General features: G+C 41.2%; 1 protein-coding gene across 2 annotated transcripts in view; it reads right to left on the bottom strand.

Moving 5' to 3' along the window:
* Positions 1–24934, bottom strand: part of CBL (Cbl proto-oncogene) — an 83858-nt gene that overhangs the window by 18347 nt on the left and 40577 nt on the right. For both annotated transcript variants that reach the window (XM_035009123.1, XM_035009124.1), the window contains exons 3-11: positions 15321–15467; positions 12512–12668; positions 11669–11790; positions 11199–11336; positions 9509–9596; positions 9015–9146; positions 8605–8808; positions 521–652; positions 34–411 (exon numbers count right to left, since the gene is read on the bottom strand). In XM_035009123.1, the coding sequence (XP_034865014.1) occupies positions 34–411; positions 521–652; positions 8605–8808; positions 9015–9146; positions 9509–9596; positions 11199–11336; positions 11669–11790; positions 12512–12668; positions 15321–15467 (1498 nt within the window). The remainder of the gene's footprint in view (positions 1–33; positions 412–520; positions 653–8604; positions 8809–9014; positions 9147–9508; positions 9597–11198; positions 11337–11668; positions 11791–12511; positions 12669–15320; positions 15468–24934) is intronic.

Raw genomic sequence — 24934 nt, 5'->3', positions numbered from 1 at the left:
AATAGGCTAAAAAATGTCAAAGACAGGACTCACCATGGAGGTATCCACACTGAATGTGCTTCCAAGCCTGGACACATCTGTTCTGGGTTCCATTTGTGAGGGCAATGAAAATGGAAGTGAGTGCCTGTTGGTTAATTCTCTACCTGTCCAGGGGTCACTAGAGTTTGGGGCAACCACCGGTACTTTGGGGATTGGCCGAGGCAGCCATGATTCCCCAAGACGGCTAGAGGGAACAGGGGGCAGTTTGTCCCTGGATGGACAGTCGCCCGGTGTACAAGGCAAGGGACGTCTCTGTGGCCGGGTTTCTGCTCCAACAGAATATGGCCGGTCTGGAGGGGGTGGTGGTGGAAGATCTCGAAGTGTGGGAGGTATTGGTAATGGTTTGTCCTTATGAAGGGAGCCAGAAGCTACCTGTGGAAGCACGAGGAAAGCAAATCAATCAAAACTCATTAATTTAAAAAAAAACCACTATAATCCACAACAAAGAACCAGAAAACTGTAGAAATGGATAACGTCTTACCTTAGAAGCAGTTCCAAGACCAGAAGCACTTGAAGGAAGAGATACCCGCTGTTGCAGAAGGTCAAGTCGTGGTGGCACCGGGGGAAGGGAAGCTTGTGGGGCCATGGAAAACGGAGAAGGAGGCCGTTCCACCTGACACAAATAAAATTTCCTAATAGATTATTCTTGTATGAGGGAGTGGCATCTTTCAACTCCTCCTAAAGCTGTAGACAGCAAGTACTGTATGAACACTAACTGTAACTACCAATGGGTCAGCCTTCCTGAACTATTTCTGTGTCACCATAAGAGGGCGCTCTCAATCACAGAACTACTACTACTACGAGCAGATGCAAGCTACAGGCAAGTATCTAGAAATGGCTGTGCTACAAAAAGCTTCCTAGCTTACAACTGAAAACAAGTATTACACTTTTCCACCTCCTCATCTTCAGAGAAAGAAAAAAAATCTTTTCAAAATTAAAAATAGGAACCCATATAAAAAGGAAGGAGCAGACATTCACCTCTCAACAAATTACGTGGGAAAATGACATTTAAGGCACAGAACAATGAAAGAGATCAAAGAGGAGAAATCCTCCGTGGCTTATCATGACAGAAAAAAGAAAAAAATGACAGAAAAAAGAAAAAAATGAAGATGTTAAGAGAAAAAGAATCAACAGTATCACTAAAAAGCATCTCGAGTCCTTCTGAAGAAATGTTATTTCAATTCAGTAATTTAAAGGGATTAATATTTCCTATCAATTTGTGTTCTTAAAAAGAGGTGCCAAATTAGACGAAGCAATACGTGTATAACCTCTCCCATTTCCGAGCCTGTAGCAGGGTGATGAATGGCTGCTAAGCTTGTCCAGGCAAGCGATCAAGAGATATGCATAATTCATACAAAATGCTACTTGGCATTTGCATTCTCTCCCAGGGAGCGATACAGATGGAATATAGGCAAATATGTATTATGAGCACTTATGTAAGATGACAGAAAGATAACCATTCACATACTCAGTCCTATAATTAATGCTGGGTGGTAAATGAAGGCAAAGAAAGCCCTCATCAAAGCTACCTGCTTTTACTCATGCTTAAGAAAAACGGCTCCATGTCCCTGGTGCGTGAGTGATGCAGCATGAACAGCTAGGGACACCTCAAGGGTTAAGCACAGTGAGAAGTTATTAGGTTGTCCCTTCATCAATTTCTAGCCAGTCACTATATCCTGTTGATTCTTTCATGAAAGGGCCTCATATCTTTATCAGCCTTTCCATTCTGCTTACCAATCTCAGATCTGATTTATTAAAACCACCTTCTTGCAATTCTCAGTTTCTTATCTCGCCAAATCCGTATGCTCACCATTACCAGGCTTAGCCATCCTTAGAATACAAAATAGCTCAAAAACCACCCACCAGTAACTCCCATTTTCCCACCAGTCTCGACTCTAGAATTCCTACCTCCTTGCCTTTGTTCAGGTTGTTTCCCAACTGGAAAAGCCCTCTCTGCCTTTTTTTTCAAGATTTTATTTTATTTATTTATTTTTTAAAGATTTATTTATTTATTTTGAGAGAGCGAGAATGAGAGAGAGAGAGAGAGAGAGAGAGAGAGAGAGTACATGAGTGGGGGAGGGTCAGAGGGAGAAGCAGACTCCCCGCCGAGCAGGGAGCCCGATGCGGGACTCAATCCCGGGACTCCGGGATCATGACCTGGGCCGAAGGCAGTCGCCCAACCAATTGAGCCACCCAGGCGCCCTTAAGATTTTATTTTTAAGTGATCTCTACACCCAACCCAACCCAACGTGGGGCTCAAACTCACAACCCCAAGGTAAGAGTCGCACGTTCCACTGACTGAGCCAGCCAGGCGCCCCTCTCTGCCTATATCAACCCCTCTCACCATCCATTGCTCATTCCCCTTCCTGAAGTACAGAGGGTTGAGCTAATCACACTCTTCGTGGCTCAACATCATAACCGATCCTTGCACTGTTCTTTTACTACAACATATAATAAAGTTCCAGAAAAGGAGAAAAAACACAAGTGGAGAGGAAATGATCAGAGAAATAACACAGGAATGGTTCCATGACCTAAGGGACATGAATATCCATACAGAAAGGGTTCACTGCATAGCCAGCCCAATGAAGGAAAAAAAAAACCCATGACAAACAAGCAAACAAACCAAAAAGCACCCTTATGTTTTCTTTTTTCTTTTTTTTTAAAGATTTTATTTATTTATTTGAGAGAGAGAGAGCATGAGAGGGGAGAGGGTCAGAGGGAGAAGCAGACTCCCCACTGAGCGGGGAGCCCGATGTGGGACTCGATCCCGGGACTCCAGGATCACGACCTGAGCTGAAGGCAGTCGCTTAACCGACTGAGCCACCCAGGCGCCCCGCCCTTACGCTTTCAAGGAATCAAGGATAAGGAGAATAACCTAAAAGCTTCTTGGGATAGAGGGAAAGGGGGCACCAAATAGCAAAAATACACTAGAACCTAGAAGCAAAGTGAAGCCATAACAATTTAGAGATTTTTTCAACCTAGCACTGTGTAACTAGACAGTTTGAAGGCCGAACAAAGACATTTAAGATATCAAACGTCTCAAAAATTTTACCTCTCACCTTTTTGAAGACACACTTCACCCAAACAAGGAAGTAGAGCAAGAAAGAGGAAAACGTGGGAGCCACGTTTCCCACGTCACCACCATATGTTATATAGTATCTACTGTATTTAGAGAATTTACTTCATAGAAAATTATACTGAGAGGATGTCAGACAGCTTGGTAAGACCTGGTAGTGACAGGTACAAACGGAAAACTAAGAAAATAAAAATAAAGTAATTTGGGGCGCCTGGGAGGTTCGGTCGGGTAAGTGTCCAATTTGTGATTTTGGCTCAGGTCATGATCTCACAGGGTCGTGAGATCAAGCCCCGCGTCTGGCTCCCCCCTCAGTGGAGAGTCTGCTGGAGATTCTCTCCCTCTCCCTCTGCTCCTCCTCCTGCTCGTGCGCACTCTCTCTCAAATAAGCAAAATCTTAAAATATTATTTATTTTTATATATACATATAGCAGTTATCCCAGGAAAAGCAGAAGGTCGTATGAGAAAACAACAGCAATTACATCATTGTATATTGCTTGGAACAGTAAGGAGCAAAATCATTTACACACTGAATAGTGATTTGGCCAAAAAACACTCAAATAACCGTAGTGGGGAGATATGGTGTGGGAAGGAGGGAGATAATCAATCCTTTTCTACAACACCTGAAGTGAACAGATGACTGAGAAAGCAGTTTATGTATATGGTGTGAAAGGTGTTAAGAACCCACAAATCTGAGTGGGGCCCATGGAAGAGGTGAAGGCGGCAGAGGCAGGGAGCCAAGGTTTCTGCCAGCCTTCTAGCAAGTCTTTTAAACTTACCAAAAAATCCATATGCGTTTGTCATTTGGATTTTGTAATAAGTAGACTGACCACATTAAAAACAAATCGAAATAAGAGAGCAACAAAAAAAACCCCAACGACAGCTACCCAGGATGCGACAAATCAAGCAGCCCCCCTAGTCTCCTATACCTTCAGGAGTGAGTTTAGGACAAAAACTTGTGGATAAATTTTAGTTACCTACTCAAAAAAAGTTAAATATTTTATAAAATATTTTATTCACACAAAGAATAATAAACACCCACGTAGTACCTACCGTGCAGCTAAGAAATGCAGCAGCACCGTCTTTGCACAATTCCCACGTGCCCCTCCCCTAATTATAATTACATCCTTTCCTCCATCAAAGAGTTTAAATGGACATTCACTTTTATCCAGCAATTGCACTGCTAGGAATTTTCCCTACAGACCTGAAAAGAGTATCAGTCTGTGTAAGTCTGGAAATAATACGAACGTCCATTAAGAAACTAAATTACGGAATAGCCAAGTGAGAGCACAATGCACGAAGCTGCTTTTTCTCTATTTGAATTTTTACAGTGTACGTTTATTACTTTTATTTAAATGAGTATATTTAAAATCATTCATAGAGATGAGCTACAGTTAAAAAGGGTTCATTTTTTTCTTTTAAGTCCTACAACACTTAGTGTGTGTACCCAAATATCTAAAACAATGTATGCTGTCGGCCTGTGTTAAATAGTTTCACCTTGCAGGCCTGTCTCAGGTTTCTTATTTCATTCAATACTTACAGCACTCAATATAGAGCCTGTTACCCAGCATCATGAACCAACCTTGCAAAAGTACTATGTTTATTGTAAAACATTCAAATATCCCATAAAGTTCAAGTCCTCTAAACTTGTGCCCTCAGAAATTATATCAGTTTAGTGGAGAGTCAATTTTCCCCCCTATGCATGTTAAAATAATTTTTTTTAGAGAAATAAGATGATACTATGCATAGTATACAATTATTTTTTAAACTTAGTATTCATTATACAGTTTTCCACTTAAGTATACGTAAACTGAACTCATTATGCAGAGCATTCCATTATGTGGACTACAGGAGGCAGAATGAGGATGCCCTATCCCACAGCCCTAAGATGTTTACTCACACCCCAAAACCCAGAAACTGTGAATATGTTATTTTACTTGGTAAAAGGAACTTCGCTAATGTGACTGAGGGTATGGATCTTGAGATGGGGGAATTATCCTGGACTCTCTGGATAGGCCCGATCTAATGATATGAGTCCTTAAAAGCAGAGCACCTCGGAGAGATAGGGCTGGAGGAGGAGAAAAGGAATCCAGGAGCCAAAGAGTGTGGCTGACCACTAGAACCTGGGATACCATGAGATGACAGCGAGCAAAGACATGGGGATTTTAATCCTACAACTGGCAAGGAACTAAACTCTGCCAAATCCAAATGAAAAAGGAAATGGATCTTTCCCTAGAGCCTATAGGAAGAACTACAGACCTGCTGACACCCTGATTTAGCTGGATGGCACATGTGGTGGACTTCTGACCTTCAAAACTGTAACAGAATAAATTTGTGCTGCTTTATGCTGCTAAATCTGTAGTAATTTGTTATGGCAGAAACAGAATACAAACACACAGACATATCATAAATTCTTACTGCTGGACATGTGAGTTGGTTCTAATTTTCCATTATTGCAAATAATGCTACAAGAACTGCATCCACATCTTTGTGTGCTTATCTGAGTATTCCTTTAAGATAAATCCCTAGAATTGGAATTGCTAGTTCAAACTGTGACCATAATACATTTTGATAGGTGTTAAAGTGTCCTTCCAAACGATGGGCTAATTTGTACCCACATCAACACTGAATGTGATGCCTATTTCTCCACAATAAGTATTATTCATCGGGGGCGCCTGGGTGGCTCAGTCGTTAAGCGCCTGTCTTCAGCTCAGGTCATGATCCCAGGGTCCTGGGATGGAGCCCCGCATCGGGCTCCCTGCTCCGCAGGAAGCCTGCTTCTCCCTCTCCCACTCCCCCTGCTTGTGTTCCCTCTCTTGCTGTATCTCTGTCAAATAAATAAAATCTTAAAAAAAAAAAAAAAGGTATTATTCATCTATAAAATTGCATGAAGAAAAAGGGTAATTTTAATTTCAAATAAACATATCTAGAAGGAGAGCCTGGGTGGCTCAGTCAGGGAGTCTGCTTCTCCCTCTCCCTCTGTACTCTCTCCCTCTCTTGCAAATAAATAAATAGTCTTCAAAAAAAAAAAAATCCAGTAAAAATCACTTATCTTTTTATCCGGCTTCCCTAATATTCCAGGAGTTACCAATAAATTTTCATGAACAGACAGAAATCTAAGAACATAAAACTGCTTTAGAGGTCAAATTAATCTCTTTTTAAAGATTTCATGTATTTATTTATTTGAGAGAGAGAGAGCTCATAAGCAAGGAGGGGGGCAGAGGGAGAGGGAGAAGCAGATTCCTCGCTGAGCATGGAGCCCAATGCAAGACGCGATCTCAGGACCCTGGGATCATGACCTGAGCCGAAGGCAGACGCTTAACCTACTGAGCTACCCAGGCAACCCTCAAATTAATCTCTTAAAATGGACCCAAGGAACCTGTTATAAGGGATTCAAAAACTTCAAACTTGAAAAAACTTAAAAAAATCTGTCCACTTCAAAAAACCAAAATTGTACAATTCATTCCAGACTTCCTCAACTGCCCGTTATTGATAAAGCATAGATAGATTTATTAATTCCTGTTTTGAGGTTGTTTCAATTCCCAGTCAAACATTCAAAGTAATTACCGTGTGCTCAATTTTGTATAGCGGCTCTGGCCTTCTAGGAATTGACAACGTACCAGGAAATACATGTAATAAAATATTCCAAGGTGGTTCATTCTATGGCAGACACATTCAGGGTCTCAGAGACACCCAGGCAGACCTAGACATGATGTGTGTGTCAACACATGTGAACTGGGGGTGGGGGAAGCAGGAACAAACAGTCTGGAAAGGTTTCCTAGGAAATGAAAACTCAACTAAATTACAAAGAAACTACCAAGACAGAGTGGCTCAAGTAGGTTAAGCATCTGACTCTTAGTTTCGGCTCAGGTCATGATCTCAAGGGTCCTGGGATTGAGCCCCGTGTTGGTGGGGGGGGGGGTCCCCACTCAGCAGGGAGTCTGCTTGTCCCCCCCCCATACTCCTCCCCCTGCTCACATGCTCCCTCTCTAAAAGAAATTTTTAAAAATCTTAAAAAAAAAGGGGGGGGGGGGGCGCCTGGGTGGCTCAGTCGGTTAAGCGACTGCCTTCGGCTCAGGTCATAATCCTGGAGTCCCGGGATCGAGTCCCGCATCGGGCTCCCTGCTCGGCAGGGAGTCTGCTTCGTCCTCTGACCCTATCCCCTCTCATGTGTTCTCTCTCTCTCATTCTCTCTCTCTCAAATAAATAAATAAAAATCTTAAAAAACAAAAAACAAAAAACAAAAAAAAAACTACCAAGACAAAAGCATGGAGAGATTTCTAGTGGTTTGGCCTTGCTGGACCACAAAACATAAAGCAAAAAGGATTTTGAGGGCAAAGTGCCTGGAAAGGAGAATGGCTTAACCCATTAAGTAATGAGAAGTCATCAGAGTACGAGGCAAAGGAATGGGATGGTCAGGTTTGCGCTGTAGATCACTGGTGCTGGTAGTAGGGCAGAGAGATGACGATGACAGCCTGAAATAAGGCAAGTGGCACTGAGCACACAGAGGAGACACACTGGATACAATCATTTAAGAGATCAAATCCATTCCTTTTTTAATTTTTTTTTTATTTTAGGGGTGAGGGGTGGGGCCGAGGGAGAGGGAGAGCAAGAATACCAAACAGATTCCCCACTGAGAATGGAGCCCAGGACCCTGAGATCATGACCTCAGCCAAAATCAACAGTAGGACTCTCAACCAACTGAGCCACCCAGGAGCCCCCCACCAAATCCATTCTTTCAGTATCTACTATGTGCCAGGCAGTGAGGTGCTGCCCATGAATTTATATAACCTTCTGAACTAGAGAATCTATGTTTGCCCTGCATAGGCTAACATCTTCCAAGACTCCCTTACTTCTAATTCGTGAACAGATCGCTGTTTTACCCTACCCGCTGATGTTACGGAATTTGATCCCATCCTTTCTTAGTCTGTAGGTCTCCCCTCTTTACTAGGGCCTTTCCAGTTTAGCTTCTACCTGGTACCTCCTACCACCCTCCGGTCACTTCAGTCGCTAGGTCTGGTTACTAACAGTGTCTCTCCCCTCTGCAATCCAACTTTCCAGTGCCAAGACCCCTTAGGAAAGAAGACCAGAGCACCAGACTCTACTCATAGCAGCACAATAGGGCCCCACTGTCTTATCCCCTCTCATTCTCTCCAACAAGCTGGGGAAAGCGCAGTTCTAGGACACAGAGCATGGGCCCTGAAGCCGAATGTCTGGCTGCAGCTATGTAATTTTCAGTGAATTCCTTAACCTTGCCGTGCCCTGGTTTCTTCATCTGCTAAATGAGAATAAGAGTACCTATCTTGAGTTATTTGAGTATGTATGAGGACAGGATTACAGGAGTTAAAATAAGGGAAGTGCTTAGCATGGCATGTCTCACATAGTAAATGCTCAGCAAATGTCAGCTTGTGGTCTGGATCTCATCAAGTGCTCTATTCCTTTAGAACACAACTCACAATGGAGTTTGCCAGTCTCTGAACCTGCAGTCTTACCTTGGCACCAGCCAGTTCCTTCATCATAAAGAGAGAATCATCAGCTCGTTCATCGTCATCGTCCTCATAATTTGGGGAGGGAGCTCCCTCGGCCCCTTGCCTCAGGAGGCTGCCACTTCCTCGAGGGTCAAATGGATCTACCACAATGGGCTCAGTACCTTTAATTTCACATCGGCAGAAAGGACAGCCCTGGCCTTCTGATTCCTGCAGAGCAAACGGGAGACAGTCACAGGCGCATCTGAAAGTACTGACAATTTGTGTCCACTAGGAAATACACTTCCTAAAGACGAAAAAAGAAACCAGAAGCTTAAAACCTCCCCCACAAACCAGGCCATCCTTTCTCTCCGTACAGGATACAAAACCCCCAATTCTTCTGAGGATTACATAGCGGAGATGGTCTGGATCCATACCTGCCAGGATGTGAGACAGGATGTACACATGAGGTGTCCACAGGGCTCAATTTTCACATCCTTGTCGTTTTCAGCGCATATTTTACACAGTTGGAAGGTGGAGCCCATCTCACAGTATAATTCATATTGTTCCTTTGATTAAAAAAAATTGAAGTGATTACTCAGCCAATTGCAGGTATTTGTCAAACGGATCAATGACTGCAACCTTAAACCCCAACACCAGGAAAACTACAGACGGTTACTCTCTATACAAATTTTGCTTCTGTGGAAGTGCCACACAATGGTCACTAGTCTCTCATCGACACAGAAAACACGCGGTCTTGGTCCTATTTTAAGTTCTTTAGAGAAACCACACACACATAAGCTCCCTAAGCTGGTCGATGGTTTAACACGTAAGTGTTCCAATCACTTCATACCACTCCACTGTCAGCTGTTTCAGGTACGTACAAAAGCCTGCCTGTAGAGACACGGTGAGGACGGAAAACAAAATTCACCTGGGTCACTTTGATGTGGTCTTGGGGAGTTGGTTCACATAAGCCTGTCAGGTCGGGATTCTGATTCCGTCCATCTGGAAACAGATAGCTGTAAAAAGAGTAACCAGCCTTCGGGTTTTACTAAAGCCAATTTATAACTGCTTGCTAATACAGACAAATGATATCTAGGACTTCTCTCGTCTAAAAGAGCAACTTTGGGGGTGCCTGAGTGGCTCCATCCATTAAACGTCCAACTGTTGATTTCATCTCACGTCATAATCTCAGGGTCGTGAGATTGAGCCCCGCGCCACGAGCTTCGCACTCAGCATGGAGTCTGCTTGAGATTCTCTTTCTCCCTCTGCCCCTCCCACTGCTCGTACACACTCTCTCAGATAAATAGGCAACTCTGCATAAGTACAAAGATAAATACTCCAAACGATAAATAACATAGAACAGTTCCAAGAAGATATTCTCCAAACACTGATATGCCTTCTCTAGGCCACAATGCCACGGGCTTTATCTTTACACTGAGTGGCTGACAAACTTTTTCTGTAAAGGGCCAAAGAGTAAATATTTTAGACTTTGCAAGCCATAGAAGTCTGTGTCATATATTCTTCTTTGGTTGTTATTTTTTAAGTAACACTTCAAAAAGGAAAACCTATCTTAGTTCCAGGCCATACCACAACAGCTAGCTTGTGGGCCATAGTTTGCCAACCCCTGTTTTAATCTATGGATGGCCACAAAATACAAATTATTAATTTTTTATTTTATTTTATTTTTTATTTTATGTAGGCTCCACACCCAGCATGGAGCCTGACATGGGGCTCGATCTCACAACCCTGAGATGAAGACCTGAGCTGAGATCAAGAGTTGGAAACTTAACCACTAAGCTACCCAGGTGCCCCCAAATTCTTAATTTAAGCACCATTTGTTTTTGACCAAAGGCCTAAAATACCCTTATTTACAGCGTATTTAACACCGAGAGACACCAATGTAAAAGAAATGTAACAAGAACCAAAGTAAGCCCCTGAGATCAACTACCAGGAAGCCTGGTGTGTCGGCCTGCTCTGATGTTTGGGGACGCACCCCCTTCAGCTCCAAGGCTGCTGCCAAACATGATGCAGGATGGAAAATGGACTTTCCTCATTGCTTCAAAATGCAAGCAGCTTTCTGACAGCTGGTCAACTGCTAGTATTTTTAGTGCCTACCAAGTGATAATCAATTTGAGTTCCCAAAAGAATAGCATTCTGGAATAAATAGGAACTTAAGTCATAAATATCAGCATAGATTACAGCAGCCCAAAGCCTGAAGAAATACTGCCAAAACAAAACGCTTCGGGCAGATGAAGGCCACTGAGCCTGCTGTTATTAAAAATATCTAACCACTCTAATGTGAGCTAGTTAAATAACTGGTAACACTCTCTGCTAATTAGCGTCTTTTCCAATATAGACTTGAAGGTAAGTTAACATCTGGAAAAGGAGAAAAATAGTTTGCTCTTGGTAATAACTAAAGCACCAGAGAAAAATCATTTCACTCGGAGTCGTTTTAAATAACAAAAGTCCTATGGAAGCTGAAGGTCTAAATAATACAATCTGTTAATATGTTTCTTGAATCTTCAACCATGAAGACACCTGGAATCAAGTCACTGATGATCAAGTTTTACACCCCTAAGTTCCTAGACTCCAGCAAGTGGCAAACAGCAGATACTCACAAGCCTTCCCTGAAGCCGTCAATCAGGGCTTGGAAGAGAGGTTTATTGTGAGGGATCGTCTGGAGAATGTTCCCATCAGCAGTGACATACCCAATAGCCCACTGACCCAGACGAGTGCAGCTCAGCCGGAAAATGTAACTGAGAACAGAGATGAACAGAACCTTTTACGTGTTTATATTAGGGTGGAAGGCAAGACAGAGACAAAAATCAAACGGACTATCAATAATAAATTCTACAGTGACTCCAGACCAAAAGCAAAAAATACGTGAGCTCAATTCTTAAGTGGCTTGAAAGCATTTATCAGATTATAAGATCTGAATAAGTCAATTCCTCTGGTAAACAGACATCAATCCTAGTGCAGCAACGGGGCCACTGGGGAACTAATCCACGATCACGTTTCCTCCATCCTGGCAGAGGTCACAAGAGAATAAAATTTAGGAGAATAAACCTCTTTGCTTCACGGCACTGACCTGCCTGGTTTGTGAATGAACTTCTGGAGCCGAGCTTTCACTTCGTCATAGGTCAGGAAAGCCATGTAACCAGGATGAGTTACGGCAAGACTGTTCCAGTTCCTGAGCAAAGAGGACCAGGGCTAAGGGAACAAGAGCTCAATCAGACCACTTGGCTCAAGACAGCTGACCATCCTCAGAGCAATGAAGAACAGAAGGAAAACAACCTCAATTCTCCATTCATTGTCACAAATTTCAATTACACTGTGACTTTGAGGGAAATATGTTTGAGAGGTAAGAACTCAGAAAAGCCAAGAAGAAATAAATACATGGTTATACAAAGAAATTTCATTATAGAATGAAATTCAAGACATTTTACAGCAGTTCTAGCCAACAGCAGGGGCCTACATGTACAACTAAGAAGTTGCAAATAAAGGCTTATACAAGTTGGCATACACACATTATCTTTACAGAAAAAAAGAATTGAGTTATTTCTGAAGCATCAATGCAAGTCAATATAACAGTCAAAAATTTCAAAGTTGGAAACATACATAAATGTTTAACAACAGGAAACTGATTAAATAGGTCACATTATACCCATTTTCTGGATGTTCTACAATCATTAAAATGATGCAAAAGAGGAATATTTACTAACAAAGAGAGATTATAAATGTGAGGGGAAGAAAGCAGATTACACAGTTATTATTTTTAATAGATAAAAATAGTGAGGGTTTTTTTGCTTATAATTTCTACACTGACTAAAAATATTTTTATATAATATGTAAACTCCCAGATGTTATTTTTTTAAAGAGCTCTCTCTTCAGAAAAGTAGCAGCTAGTTTAGCCAACATTTTAGTATCCTACCTGAAAGAGTCGTGTGAAAATGTCAAATTCAAAAACTGAAATATAATCATTGCAGGTCAGATCAATAGTGGATTTCAGAGCCATGGCCTCGAGCCCAGAACTGATGGGATGCACTTCATGAAGGGCCTGTCGGAAACTCTTCCAAGGGACTATTGTCCTAGATGGAGGAGCAGGGGTGGAAGGGAAGGCACAGAGTGAGATAACAGACAATTCTGGCCATTGCTATAATAACCAAGAAAAAAAGCCACATTAAGGTCTCAGTATCAATTTCAACTCTCTTAAAGAAGCGAAGTTGTATTTTGGATTGAGAACAGAAAGGAAATAAATGATGTATTTCTTAATTTTCTAATAAGGAAATTAGTAACAGAGAAATCTTTTCCCACTATTCTTTGGCAATGTCACAAACTAATCCCCTTTCTCATCTTTCTTCACACATTTGTTCTCTTTAGAGAAACATGGAAAGAGAGAGGAGATTACTCTTTATATAAATGTCATCTGTAGCCAGGCCTTCACTAACTGAAAAGCTTACATTTAAACCAACTTTTTAAAAGCACATAAAACATTCTGAGTTCTTTGAGGAACTCACAATCTCAAGGCCTAGACATGAGGAAATAGGCTTAAGGCACAGGAAGAACATGGTTCTGAAAGGGATGAGGAATAAATTATTAACGTAAGAGTGATTATACCCCAGATAAGGCTAGCACAAGATACTACGGGATTTCTATTTCTCAAGATCTTTACATAAACACAAGCTCACTGACTTTGAAATGTTTCTGTACTCATTGCCTAAGAATTAAAAGAGAAAGTGGCATTTTGAACTCTTTTCTAATGGGGTTATTAAGTTAAAAGGAACAAAGTTAAATTCATTCCCATCCCCTTTAAGTTTTAAAATCACTAATTATTCTATATTTTACATTTAAACATATTTTTTAAAAGGCATTTAAAGCGAAATTTACATTAGGATCTGTATATTCAACTAAAAAGTACTGCTCTTTTTTTCAGTTCCTTGATCCGAAACTTCAGAAGATAAACATTTATATTAATACTTAAAAGCATAAGTTTAATTCATAAATCTGTCTATATAATTTAAAACTTCTATACATCAAAAGACAATATAACGGGGCGCCTGGGTGGCTCAGCCTTTAAGCATCTGCCTTCGGCTCAGGTCATGGTCCCAGAGTCCTGGGATCAAGTCCCGCATCAGGCTCCCTGCTCTGCGGGAAGTCTGCTTCTCCCTCTCCCACTCCCCCTGCTTGTGTTCCCTCTGTCAAAAAATAAATAAAATCTTAAAAAAAAAAAAAAAAAAAAGACAATATAACAACAAAGTGGAAAAACTAGCCATAGACTAGGAGAAGATATCTGTAATTTAAGTAACTAACAATCAGTACCTTTCAACAGGAAAAAGACAAGTTACTCAGTAGGAAAATGGACAAGTTAGGAACAGGAATGGGCAAGTCAGAATAAGAATCCCAACGGGTCATAATTGTGAAAAGATGCCCAATCTCCTTTGTCATCAGGAATATAAAGCAAAATATGATACCCAATTCATACTACCAGTGTTAGCCCAATTGTGGAGCTACTGGAATTTGTGTATACTACTTATAGGGATAGAAACTGGTATAACCACTTTGGAAAGCAATTAGGCAATATTTGGCAAAGCAGAGGACATGAAACCCCGATTCAGCTATTTCAGTCCTAGGCATCTAACTGTGAAGAAGCTCTTGCACATGAAGACAAATGTAATTTTGTTCACTGCAGCACAGTTTTGTGAGAGCAAATAATGTGAAACACAAACGTCTATTAACAGCAGAATGGATGGGGAGAGATACAGACGAATATTCAATTAAAGAACATGTGTTTCAACTGAATCTGCAAAGCTTTAAAAAAAACAGGAACAAAAAACCCCCAAAACATGGGGAGGTAGGTACAACAGTGCCCCCTTATCTGCAAGGGATACTTTGCAAAATCCTCAGTGGATGGCTGAAATGGCAGATAGTACCAAACCCTAAATACACTATAGTTTTTCCTGTACACACACACCTATGATGAAGTTTAATTTATAAATTAGGCACAGTAAGAAATTAACAACAATAGTAAAATAGAACAATTATAACCAATACACTGTAATGAAAGCTACATGAATGTGGGCTTTCTCTCTCTCTCTCAGTATCTCACGGTGCTGTACACATCCTTCTTGTGATGATGAGATAAGATGCCTCTTGGACGAGATGAAGTGAGGGGAAAGACGCAGGCATTGCAACATAGCGTTAGGCTATTATTGACCTTCAGATAATACATCAGGAAGACCATCTGCTTCTGGACCACAGCTGACCTCAGGTAACTGAAACCATGGAAAGTAAAACTGCAGATAAGGGGGGCCTACTGTACACACATACTAATTATTTTTCTCTATGCTTTCCCATGATATAATTAATTAAAAAAATAAACAAGGGTACCCCGCGGGCTCATTTGGTAGACCATGCGACTCTGGATCTTGGGGTTGTGATTTCGAGCCTCACATTGGGGTCAGCATTTACTTAAAAAAATAAAAAAAAAAGTTAAAAATTAGATAAAAGATTTTAAAAAATTAAGCAAAAGGCCACAACATAAGCTTTAGTTCTTTACAGTTCAAATTCATTATTTCGAGGGGTACCTGGGTAGCTCAGTGGGTTAAGCGCCTGACTCTTGGTCTCAGCTCAGGTCCTGATCTCAGGGTTGTGAGTTCGAGACCTGCAATGGGATCCATGCTGGGAGCCTACTTAAAAAACAAACACACACACAAACAAAAATTCATTATTTTGAGACTTACTTTTCCCCAAAAGCTTTCCTCCAAAATTCTGCAGCATCTGCTTTAGTAATCCGAAATGTGTCTCCTTGAAAGAGTCCACTTGGAAAGATTCCTTTTAGTTCTGCCAGCATGTGGCTGAAGATCAGGGACAGTTTGGTTAGGTTTCGCCTACAAATGATCAGAAGTGCAATAATTAAACACATAAACTTACTTTTATTTTAAATGCACTGAATTCACCATATCAGGTGTGTAATTAATATGAACATGAACATACATTTACAAAGAACCTCTTCAAATATACTTTCTGGCAATTATTATTCAGAGATATACAAAACTAGGAAAGAAGAGAGGAAGGAATGTGCTGTTGACACTATTAAATACTCTTGATATTATCTTTGTTCAAAGAAGGGCTTCAGAAACTGTTTTTGTTCTAACACCATATGAAAGATGCAGATATAACACAGGAAAGACTGTTGCATTCACTAGGTCCACCCCTATTTCCCCCATTCAAAAAGATGTTGGATAGTAAATAGAAAATTTTAACAGTAATATATTTTAAGGATTTTATATACAATTATATTATAACAAATATAATCAGGCCTAATACCTCTGAGTATTAACTAACATGAACAAATCTACTTTTTGAGGATGACAGATAAGACAACTCAACAAATAAAGGTACAAACTTGTACACTGATAGAATCATTCACTAACAAAAGAAAGGAAATACTAAAAAAGCAAAATATATTATTTCTGCTTTGCATAAGCTATTCTGGATGTTTTAAAAAGATTTCATTTATTTATTTGAGAGAGAGAAAGAAAAATCAGAAGTTGGGGGAGGGGCAGAAGGAGAGGGTGAAGGAGACTCGTCGCTGAGCAGGAAGCCCAAAGCGGGGCTCAATCCTAGGACCCTGGGATCATGACCTGAGCCAAGGGCAGACACTTAACTGGCTGAGCCACCAGGCACCCCGCTATTCTGGACTTTAAAGCTAATCATAGGGGCGCCTGGGTGGCTCAGTCGTTAAGCGTCTGCCTCCAGCTCAGGTCATGATCCCAGGGTCCTGGGATCGAGCCCCACATCAGGCTCCCTGCTCGGCGGGAAGCCTGCTTCTCCCTCTCCCACTCCCCCTGCTTGTCTTCCCTCTCTCGCTGCGTCTCTCTCTGTCAAATAAACAAATAAAATCTTAAAAAAAAATATAATAAAGCTAATCATATCACTCATCCAAATTAAAAAATAAATTAACAAATTAATAAATTACAATTCTCAATTTGAATATCCAGACCTAACAAGTATTTTCACTTAAATCAGACCTTAAAGAGGTTAAGTTTTACCAAAACAACTCCTCTTCCTGTACCAAAACTGAAATGCTCATATCCAAACCATGTGACAATTTCTACCTAACTGTATATGCTATTGCTATGCTTTACCAATTAGTGAACTTTATTCTAATAACCTCATAACGATGCCACAGAGGATGTAGAGAGTTATTGAATCACTATGTCGTACACTTGAAATTAATGTAACATTGTGTGTCCACTATAATTGAATTTAAAAAAAAAGATGCCACATAGTACCAATTTAACACACCACATGATGTCTGCACTTCTGGTATGTCCTTTAATCAGATTATCTTTCTTATTTATTTATTTATTTTATTTATTTGAGAGAGAGAGAATGAGAGACAGAGAGCATGAGAGGGGGGAAGGTCAGAGGGAGAAGCAGACTCCCCGCCGAGCAGGGAGCCCGATGTGGGACTCGATCCCGGGACTCCAGGATCACGACCTGAGCCGAAGGCAGTCGCTTAACCAACTCAGCCACCCAGGCGCCCACATCTTTCTTATTTTTAATGTGCTGTCATACAGAGCAAGATAGAGACAGATGCTTTAGATATTGTTATACACCAAACCAGGTACTGACTGTACTTATTTTCCCCTTGTCTCAATCATTAGTATTTATATATTCAAACGTCTGTTCTTAAGTGGATTATAAAATTTCAAGTCAACTCATGATCAAATTTGAGTACCTAAACATTCCCTTTCATAGAGAGATTTTTCTCTTTTATTCCTACACAAAATGTTGCACCAAAGACTCCAAGGCTTTCCAGCCCTGACTCTTGGGCAAAATGCTACTGAAATCTTTCCAGTCAGCTTTCACCAGATCAGCTTCAGTTCTTTGAGATCTGTCTTCTTGCACTTTAGCAAGTTACTCTTTCTAGTTTCTGATTTGTTTTCTGAAAGCACTTACAAAAGTGATAACATATTCTTTGAAGACAGTCTAAAATAATTCATATGCTAAGTAGATCAAGTGTGAGATAGGAAAACAAGCACTTACTCAATCCCTAACCTCCCTTAACCCTTAACCGTTGTCCTCCTTGCGCTTTGAGATCCTTCAATTATCGCTTGTTAGAACTTTTACTATTTTATCAAAAAGGAAATAAGATCAAGAATATATCACAGAATGGGGCACCTGGCTGGCTCAGTAGGTAGACGGCGCAACTCAATCTGAGGGTTATGGTTTCGAGCCCCACAATGGGGGTAGAGATTACTTAAATATTTAAAAAAAAGTAAGAACAGGGGCGCCTGGGTGGCTCAGTTGGTTAAGCGGCTGCCTTCGGCTCAGGTCATGATCCTGGAGTCCCGGGATCGAGTCCTGCATCGGGCTCCCCGCTCAGCAGGGAGTCTGCTTCTCCCTCTGACCCTCCCCCCTTCTCATGTGTTCTCTCTCTCTCAAATAAATAAATAAAATCTTTAAAAAAAGAAAAAATTAAAAAAGAACAGTACAGAACAACATATGACATGACCAAAAAGATATATATCACACTCAAGGTTACCATAGAGCTTTTTCTGGACTCTTAGATCATCCTGAAAATATCTTTCTTTGGTTTCTCTAGTGTCTTCTCTTGGTTCTCCTACTGGCTTGTCTTTCTCGGGCTTTTCCTCTTATTCTTTATTTCCCAAGAACATGCTCTCTGCTACTTTCCTTTTTCCATGTACTCTCTTGACTCTTCCTTCACATTCTCAAGCTTCAGAAACTACTCTGCAAGCGATGCCCAAATCTTAAGCCTTGGTAGCTCTCCAACTGCCAACCACATTCCTCCACTCAAATGCTAGCACCTCAGAGCAACATGTTCAAAATTAAATTAATCTTCCTTCTCAAATCTGCTCTTACTTCATGTTCTCTTTAATGACAGCACCATTTTACTTCCCACAAATTCGAAACCTTAGAGTCCTCTTGGTTTCTTTCATTTCCCTTATTCTCCATTTCAGGTTTATTTGTCCATTTGCTGACCACTGTTGTCTTCCTATCTTTAAATTATATTATTCTAATATAAGTTCCTTGCTACCTTCCCCCACCTACTCTACAATTCAAACTTTAGTCTTCCATACAGATGGCCAACAGACACACAAAAAGATGTTCAACATCACACTCATGAGGAATCACCTCACACCTGTCAGAGTGGTTAAAATCAACAACACAAGAAACAACAGGTGTTGGTGAGGATGTTGACTGGAACTGAACTGGAGCAGTCACTGTGGAAAACAGTATGGAGGTTCCTCACAAAGTTAAAAATAGAACTGACCTACAATCCAGTAATCACACTACTGGTTATTAACCCCCAAAATATAAAAACACTAATTCAAAGGAATACATGCACCCCTGTTTACAGCAGCATTATTTACACTAGCCAAACTATGGAAGCAGCCCAACTGTCCAAGATGAATGGATAAAGAAGATGTGGTATATATATGCACAATGGAATATTATTCTGTCATAAAAAGTGAAATTTTGCAACACATGGATTGAACTAGAGAGGATAATGCTAAGTGAAGTAAGTCAGAGAAAGACAAATACCATATGATTTCACTCATATGTGGAATTTAAGAAACAAAACAAATGAGCAAAGGAAAAAAAGAGACACACAAAACAAGAAACAGACCTTAACTCCAGAGAACAAACTGATGGCTCCAGAGGGGAGGTGGGTGGGGGGAGGGGTGGACTAGGTGACGGGGATAAAGGGTCCGCTCATCAGGATGAGCACGGAGTCATGTAGAGAACTGCTGAGTCACTACACTGTACGCCTGGAACCAATAGAACACTTTGCTAACATACTGGAACGAAAATAAAACATTTAATAATAATAAAAACAAACTTAAGTCTTCAGTCTCCTCCTATGCAGGTCCAAACATGTCACATAACTACCTCCTTTTAAAAATTATTTATTTATTTTAGAGCGAGCGCAAGAGAGAGAAAGCGAGAGAGAGCGAGAGATGGAGAGAGACAAAGCGCACATGAGTGGGGTGAGGAGTAGAGGGAGAAGCAGACTCCCGGATGAGCAGGGAGCCCGATGCGGGGCTCGATCCCGGGACTCCAGGATCATGACCTGAGCCAAAGGCAGATGTTTAACCGACTGAACAACCCCAGGCGCCCCTAACTGCCCTTTGAGGAGGGAAAAAAACAATTTCCACAGTGCCAGCAGGACAAAACCCAAACTCAGCTTTGATGTGAAGACTTTCCAACTGCCCCAGATCTAACCCACCTTTCTAACTAACTTCTTACTTTGTCAGGAGTATATTCTAACCAAACTGTATATGTTCCTTATACATACCACCCTCACTAGCTGTCCAACCTCTGAGCCTCTGCTTATCCGTTTCCCCAGTCTGAAATAAGACGCAGCTTAAATATCATTTCCTAAGAAGCCAGCTAGAAGTGAGAAGCCAATAAGATACGCACAGCGTATTTGCTGAAGTTCTCAGGCCACCTGAACTCATCTTGTACTTTAGCTATCTGAGGACACAAGGGCTAAATCCATTTCTAATGTGTATTTATATCCATAGGGAATCTGGCACAATTTCTAACCTTCATGATACCTTCCGAAAACACTGAGTGCCTACTATGTGCTTGCTAGGCGCTAGGGATGGATATTAACAGTGAACAAAACAAAATTCCTGGGTTTTATGTATGGCATTTATATTCCCATAGGAGAGCATCAGGTGGTGAGAGAAAAGTGCTCTGAAGAAAACAAAGCAGCATATGAGAAGAAAGTTGTATAGGGTTGCTGTTTTGGAGAGGGTGGTCTGAGGAACCTCTCCGAGAGTAGATTCTTTTTTTTTTTTTTAAAGGTTTTATTTATTTGACAGAGAGAGACACAGCGAGAGAGGGAACACAAGCAGGGGGAGTGGGAGAGGGAGAAGCAGGCTTCCCGCCGAGCAGGGAGCCCGATGCGGGGCTTGATCCCAGGACCCTGGGATCATGACCTGAGCCGAAGGCAGACGCTCAACGACTGAGCCACCCAGGCGCCCCGATTCTTTTTTTTTTTAATTAAAGATTTTATTTATTTATTTGACAGAGAGAGACATAGCGAGAGCAGGAACACAAGCAGGGGGAGTGGGAGAGGGAGAAGCAGGCTTCCCACAGAGCAGGGAGCCCGATGCGGGGCTCGATCCCAGGACCCTGGGACCATGACCTGAGCTGAAGGCAGATGCTTAACGACTGAGCCACCCAGGCGCCCCCCCGCCCCCCGAGAGTAAATTCTTAAACCAAGTCCGAAGTGGGGACAAGTGTGTCTGGGATGACCAAGCCATGCTGGCATCTTTTCAGATAATTTTCCAGTCAGATCTACCAAGTGCCCAGCATTATGCGGGATCAGAGATAAAATATACACACCAAAATAATAATGGACAGAAAGCTATTTTAATATGTGAAGTAAGCCACGAGAAAAGGGAAAGTTATTGACCACAAGGATGTAATGGTACCAGGCACGTAAGAGCAGTTCAAAGTGCTGACTGAAATAGATACTGAAAATCAATTTGAGATACTTTCCTACTTAAGGATGCATCCCCCCAAAAAGGCAGTGTACATTTCTTAAAACCACCAGAGATGTGCACCATAAGCATCACACTTCTTAAAAGGAAATTAAGCATCTATAAAAGCCCATGGGCCAGAGGGTTTTGTAACTGATCTGAGTTGGAATTCTGTTCAATAACATTTTAAGGCCATAGGCTTATAGCTGAGCGTCTGCCATGTACAGGGTTGAATTTAATCAGCAGAATCTGTCTAAACGTGTAATCTCAGAACAATGAGGCATGATGGATATTAAGGCTTATGACAAGGTAAGCAATATTTTGCAAAATCCTTTTTTTTTTTTTTAAAGATTTTATTCATTTATTTGACAGAGACAGCAAGAGGGGGAACACAAGCAGGGGGGAGCTGAAGAGGGAGAGAAGCAGGGACCACGACCTGAGCCAAAGGCAGACGCTTAGCCACTGAGCCACCCAGGCGCCCCACTACTTTGCAAAATTCTGTCAGCAGTTACTTCAATTCATACACTATGTTCTAACAATTCTCCAAAGATCCACAAAGGAACACAACTCTTCTATTTTTTTTTTTTTTATAAATACCCTGAAGACAAAAGTTTTCTTTAAGTTCCAGCAGTAGCAAGTAATACAGGTTTTTCTTTAACTTGGTGTTTGAAGAAGGAGGTCATTTTTATTACCTTTAACGCCAAACATCTATATCTAAGTAACCACAAATTCTACCCTATAGCTTCCATCTTCCTCTTCCTTTCGCTCACAACTTCCCCGTAATCAAATGCTGATTCAGTATGCAGAGTCAGTTTTTTTTTGAAGTTCAAGACCAGTGTCACTTCTTTTCTCCCTACCTCAGGTCTTATTCTAAAAGCTGACATACCTTTGTACCTCAGGCCTAAAGCAATGGTTACATCTTCTGGGTATAATTTCAGCTAACAGGGACTAAGATTTCTGTCACAAATACACAGGTACATTAAAGATTAAAGAAGCAATTATAGTTCCTGTTTTAGCTTCTAAAGTAGAAAGATAAATACAACTTGAAAGGAATTACAATCACCACTTCTACAGATCAAACAAGGCAGTTTTGAGAAGTAGCTTTTATATGAATGAGATAAACAGAAACCTCTTCAAATGATTCCAAATGATGAACTTACTACTGCACAAAATACTGAAAAACAAGCTATCTTGTAACTCACAGCCACAAAGCTATTTGCAGAGAAAGAGGAAATGGAAAAAAGAACATAGTGCGGGGAGATAAATTAACCCTTTCTATTAAAATGTATTTATTAGCTTAAAATTAAGATGAGTACTGAGAGCAGTACCACTCTTCTTTGCTTAATGAGAATGCTCCTTCCCTTCGAAGTATAGCAACAACATCATGAAGAAAAGGACTGGTGAGAAATCAACATAGGAGACTGAGATGATCTGGGAAAAAAATACGACTTATAAAACAATTAGTCCAATGTATTCATAAAGATATTCTCACTTAGGGTTCCGTTTTTTGAAACACCATTTTAAGATTTTATTTATTTATTTGAGACAGAGAGAATGAGAGACAGAGAGCATGAGAGGGAGGAGGGTCAGAGGGAGAAGCAGACCCCCCACCGAGCAGGGAGCCCGATGCGGGACTCGATCCCGGGACTCCAGGATCATGACCTGAGCCGAAGGCAGTCGCTTAACCGACTGAGCCACCCAGGCGCCCCGAAACACCATTTTAATAGAGATAAATTCTACAGCTGAAAAGCATGCTCTGTGTATTCTTTCTATAAAAGAGCTATCTAAAAATAATGTATGTTAATACTGGAGAAGACTAGGGGCGCCTGGGTGGCTCAGTCGTTAAGCGTCTGCCTTCAGCTCAGGTCACGATCTCAGGGTTCTGGGATCAAGGCCCGCATCAGGGAAGCCTGCTTCTCCCTCTCCCCCTCCCCCTGCCTGTGTTCTGTCTCTCACTGTGTCTCTCTCTGTCAAATAAATAAATAAGGGCGCCTGGGTGGCTCAGTTGGTTAAGCATCTGCCTTCGGCTCAGGTCATGATCTCAGGGTCCTGGGATCGAGCCCCGCATCGGGCTCCCTGCTCGGCGGGAGGCCTGCTTCTCCCTCTCCCACTCCCCCTGCTTGTGTTCCCTCTCTCGCTGTGTCTCTCTCTGTCAAATAAATAAATAAAATCTTTAAAAAAAAAATAAAAAATTAAAAAAAAAAAATAAATAAATAAAATCTTAAAAAAAATACTGGAGAAGACTAGAGATCTAAAATGTATTTCCTGGGGTGCCTGGTGGGCTCAGTTGGTAGAGTATGTGACTCTTGATCTTGTGGTTGTGAAGGAGCCCCACATAGTTGGGTATAGAGATTACTTAAAATTAAAATTCTTAAAAATAAACAAATAAATAAAATGTATTCCCTGATCTCCCATTAATTTACTGTGCCGTTGGGCAGTTAGTTAACCTCTCCGGACTGCCACTCCCTGATGTAATATAAAAGAGAGCTGGAACCAATGACTCTTAAAGATCTCTTTCTATCAATAAAAATTTATGAATTTATGCTATTCCACGGATTTGAACTGGAAAAGAAACCTTAACTTCAGCAGTTTAATTTCATAATAGGATTGAAGAAGAAAGCAAGAAAGCAAACTAGCATGTATCTTTATAAGATGGAGGACTAGAAATTATAATAACTTTTTATAGGAAATAATTTTTACAAGTATATTTTATTTCTGCCTGCAAAGAATTTTTTTTACTTTTTAACATTTTTATTTAACTTAAATTCAATTCATTAACATATAATGTGTTGTTAGTTTCAGAGGTAGAGGTTAATGTTTAATCAGTCTTATATAATACCCAGTGCTCATTACACGAGCCCTCCTTAATGTCCATCACCCAGTTACCCTATCCCTCCACCCTCCTCCCTTCCAACAACCCTCAGTTTGTTTCCTATGATTAACAGTCTCTTAAGGTTTGTCTCCCTCCCTGATTTCGTCTTGTTTTATTTTTGCCTGTAAAGAATTTATTTTTAAAGATTTTTTTTTTTTAAGATTTATTTATTTGACAGAGAGAGAGTGAGAAAGAGAGCACAAGCAGGGGGAGCTGCAGGCAGAGAGAGGGAGAAGCAGGCTCCTTGCTGAGCAAGGAGCCCGATGTGGGGCTCGATCCCAGGACCCCGGGATCACAACCTGAGCCGAAGGCAGACGCTTAACAGACTGAGCCACCCAGGCGCCCCAAGATTTTATTTATTTATTTGACAGAGAGAGAGAGCAAGCACACAAGCAAGGGCAGCAGCAAGCAGAGAGAGAGGGAGAAGCAGGCTCCCCACTGAGCAGGGAGCCTGACATGGGGCTCAAATCCCAGGACCCTGGGATCATGACCTGAGCTGAAGGCAGAAGCTTTGACTGAGCCACCCAGGTGCCCCACCTGCAAAGAATTTAAATGAACTTATGTCTCATGGAATTTAAATGAGCAGTTAATTGTAGGAACCCAATGTGGGATCTGAAAAGTTAATCTGATCTGGTAAATACTGTTTTCTATTCTAACACCGGGGATTTGCTAAATCCCAGAATGTGTGGTGAATTATTTTACTCAATCTTATTTCTGAAGAAATAACAAACATCAAAAATCATCTCAGCCGGGGCGCCTGGGTGGCTCAGCTGGTTGACCTGCCTTAGGCTCAGGTCATAATCCCAGGGTCCTGGGATGGAGCCCCACGTTGGGCTCTCTCTGCTTGCGGGGAGTCTGCTTCTCCCCCTGCCCCTCCCCCTGCTCATGCTCGCTCTGTCTCTCTCTCAAATAAAATCTAAAAAAAAAATCATCTCAGCCATTTCAAAATACTGTCTCACGT

Source organism: Mirounga leonina, unplaced genomic scaffold (assembly GCF_011800145.1).
Source record: "Mirounga leonina isolate KUSES-001 unplaced genomic scaffold, KU_Mleo_1.0 Mir_153, whole genome shotgun sequence".
NCBI lineage: Eukaryota > Metazoa > Chordata > Mammalia > Carnivora > Phocidae > Mirounga > Mirounga leonina.
The sequence above is the reverse complement of the archived record's forward strand: the minus strand, read 5'-3'. Positions and strand labels throughout refer to the sequence as shown.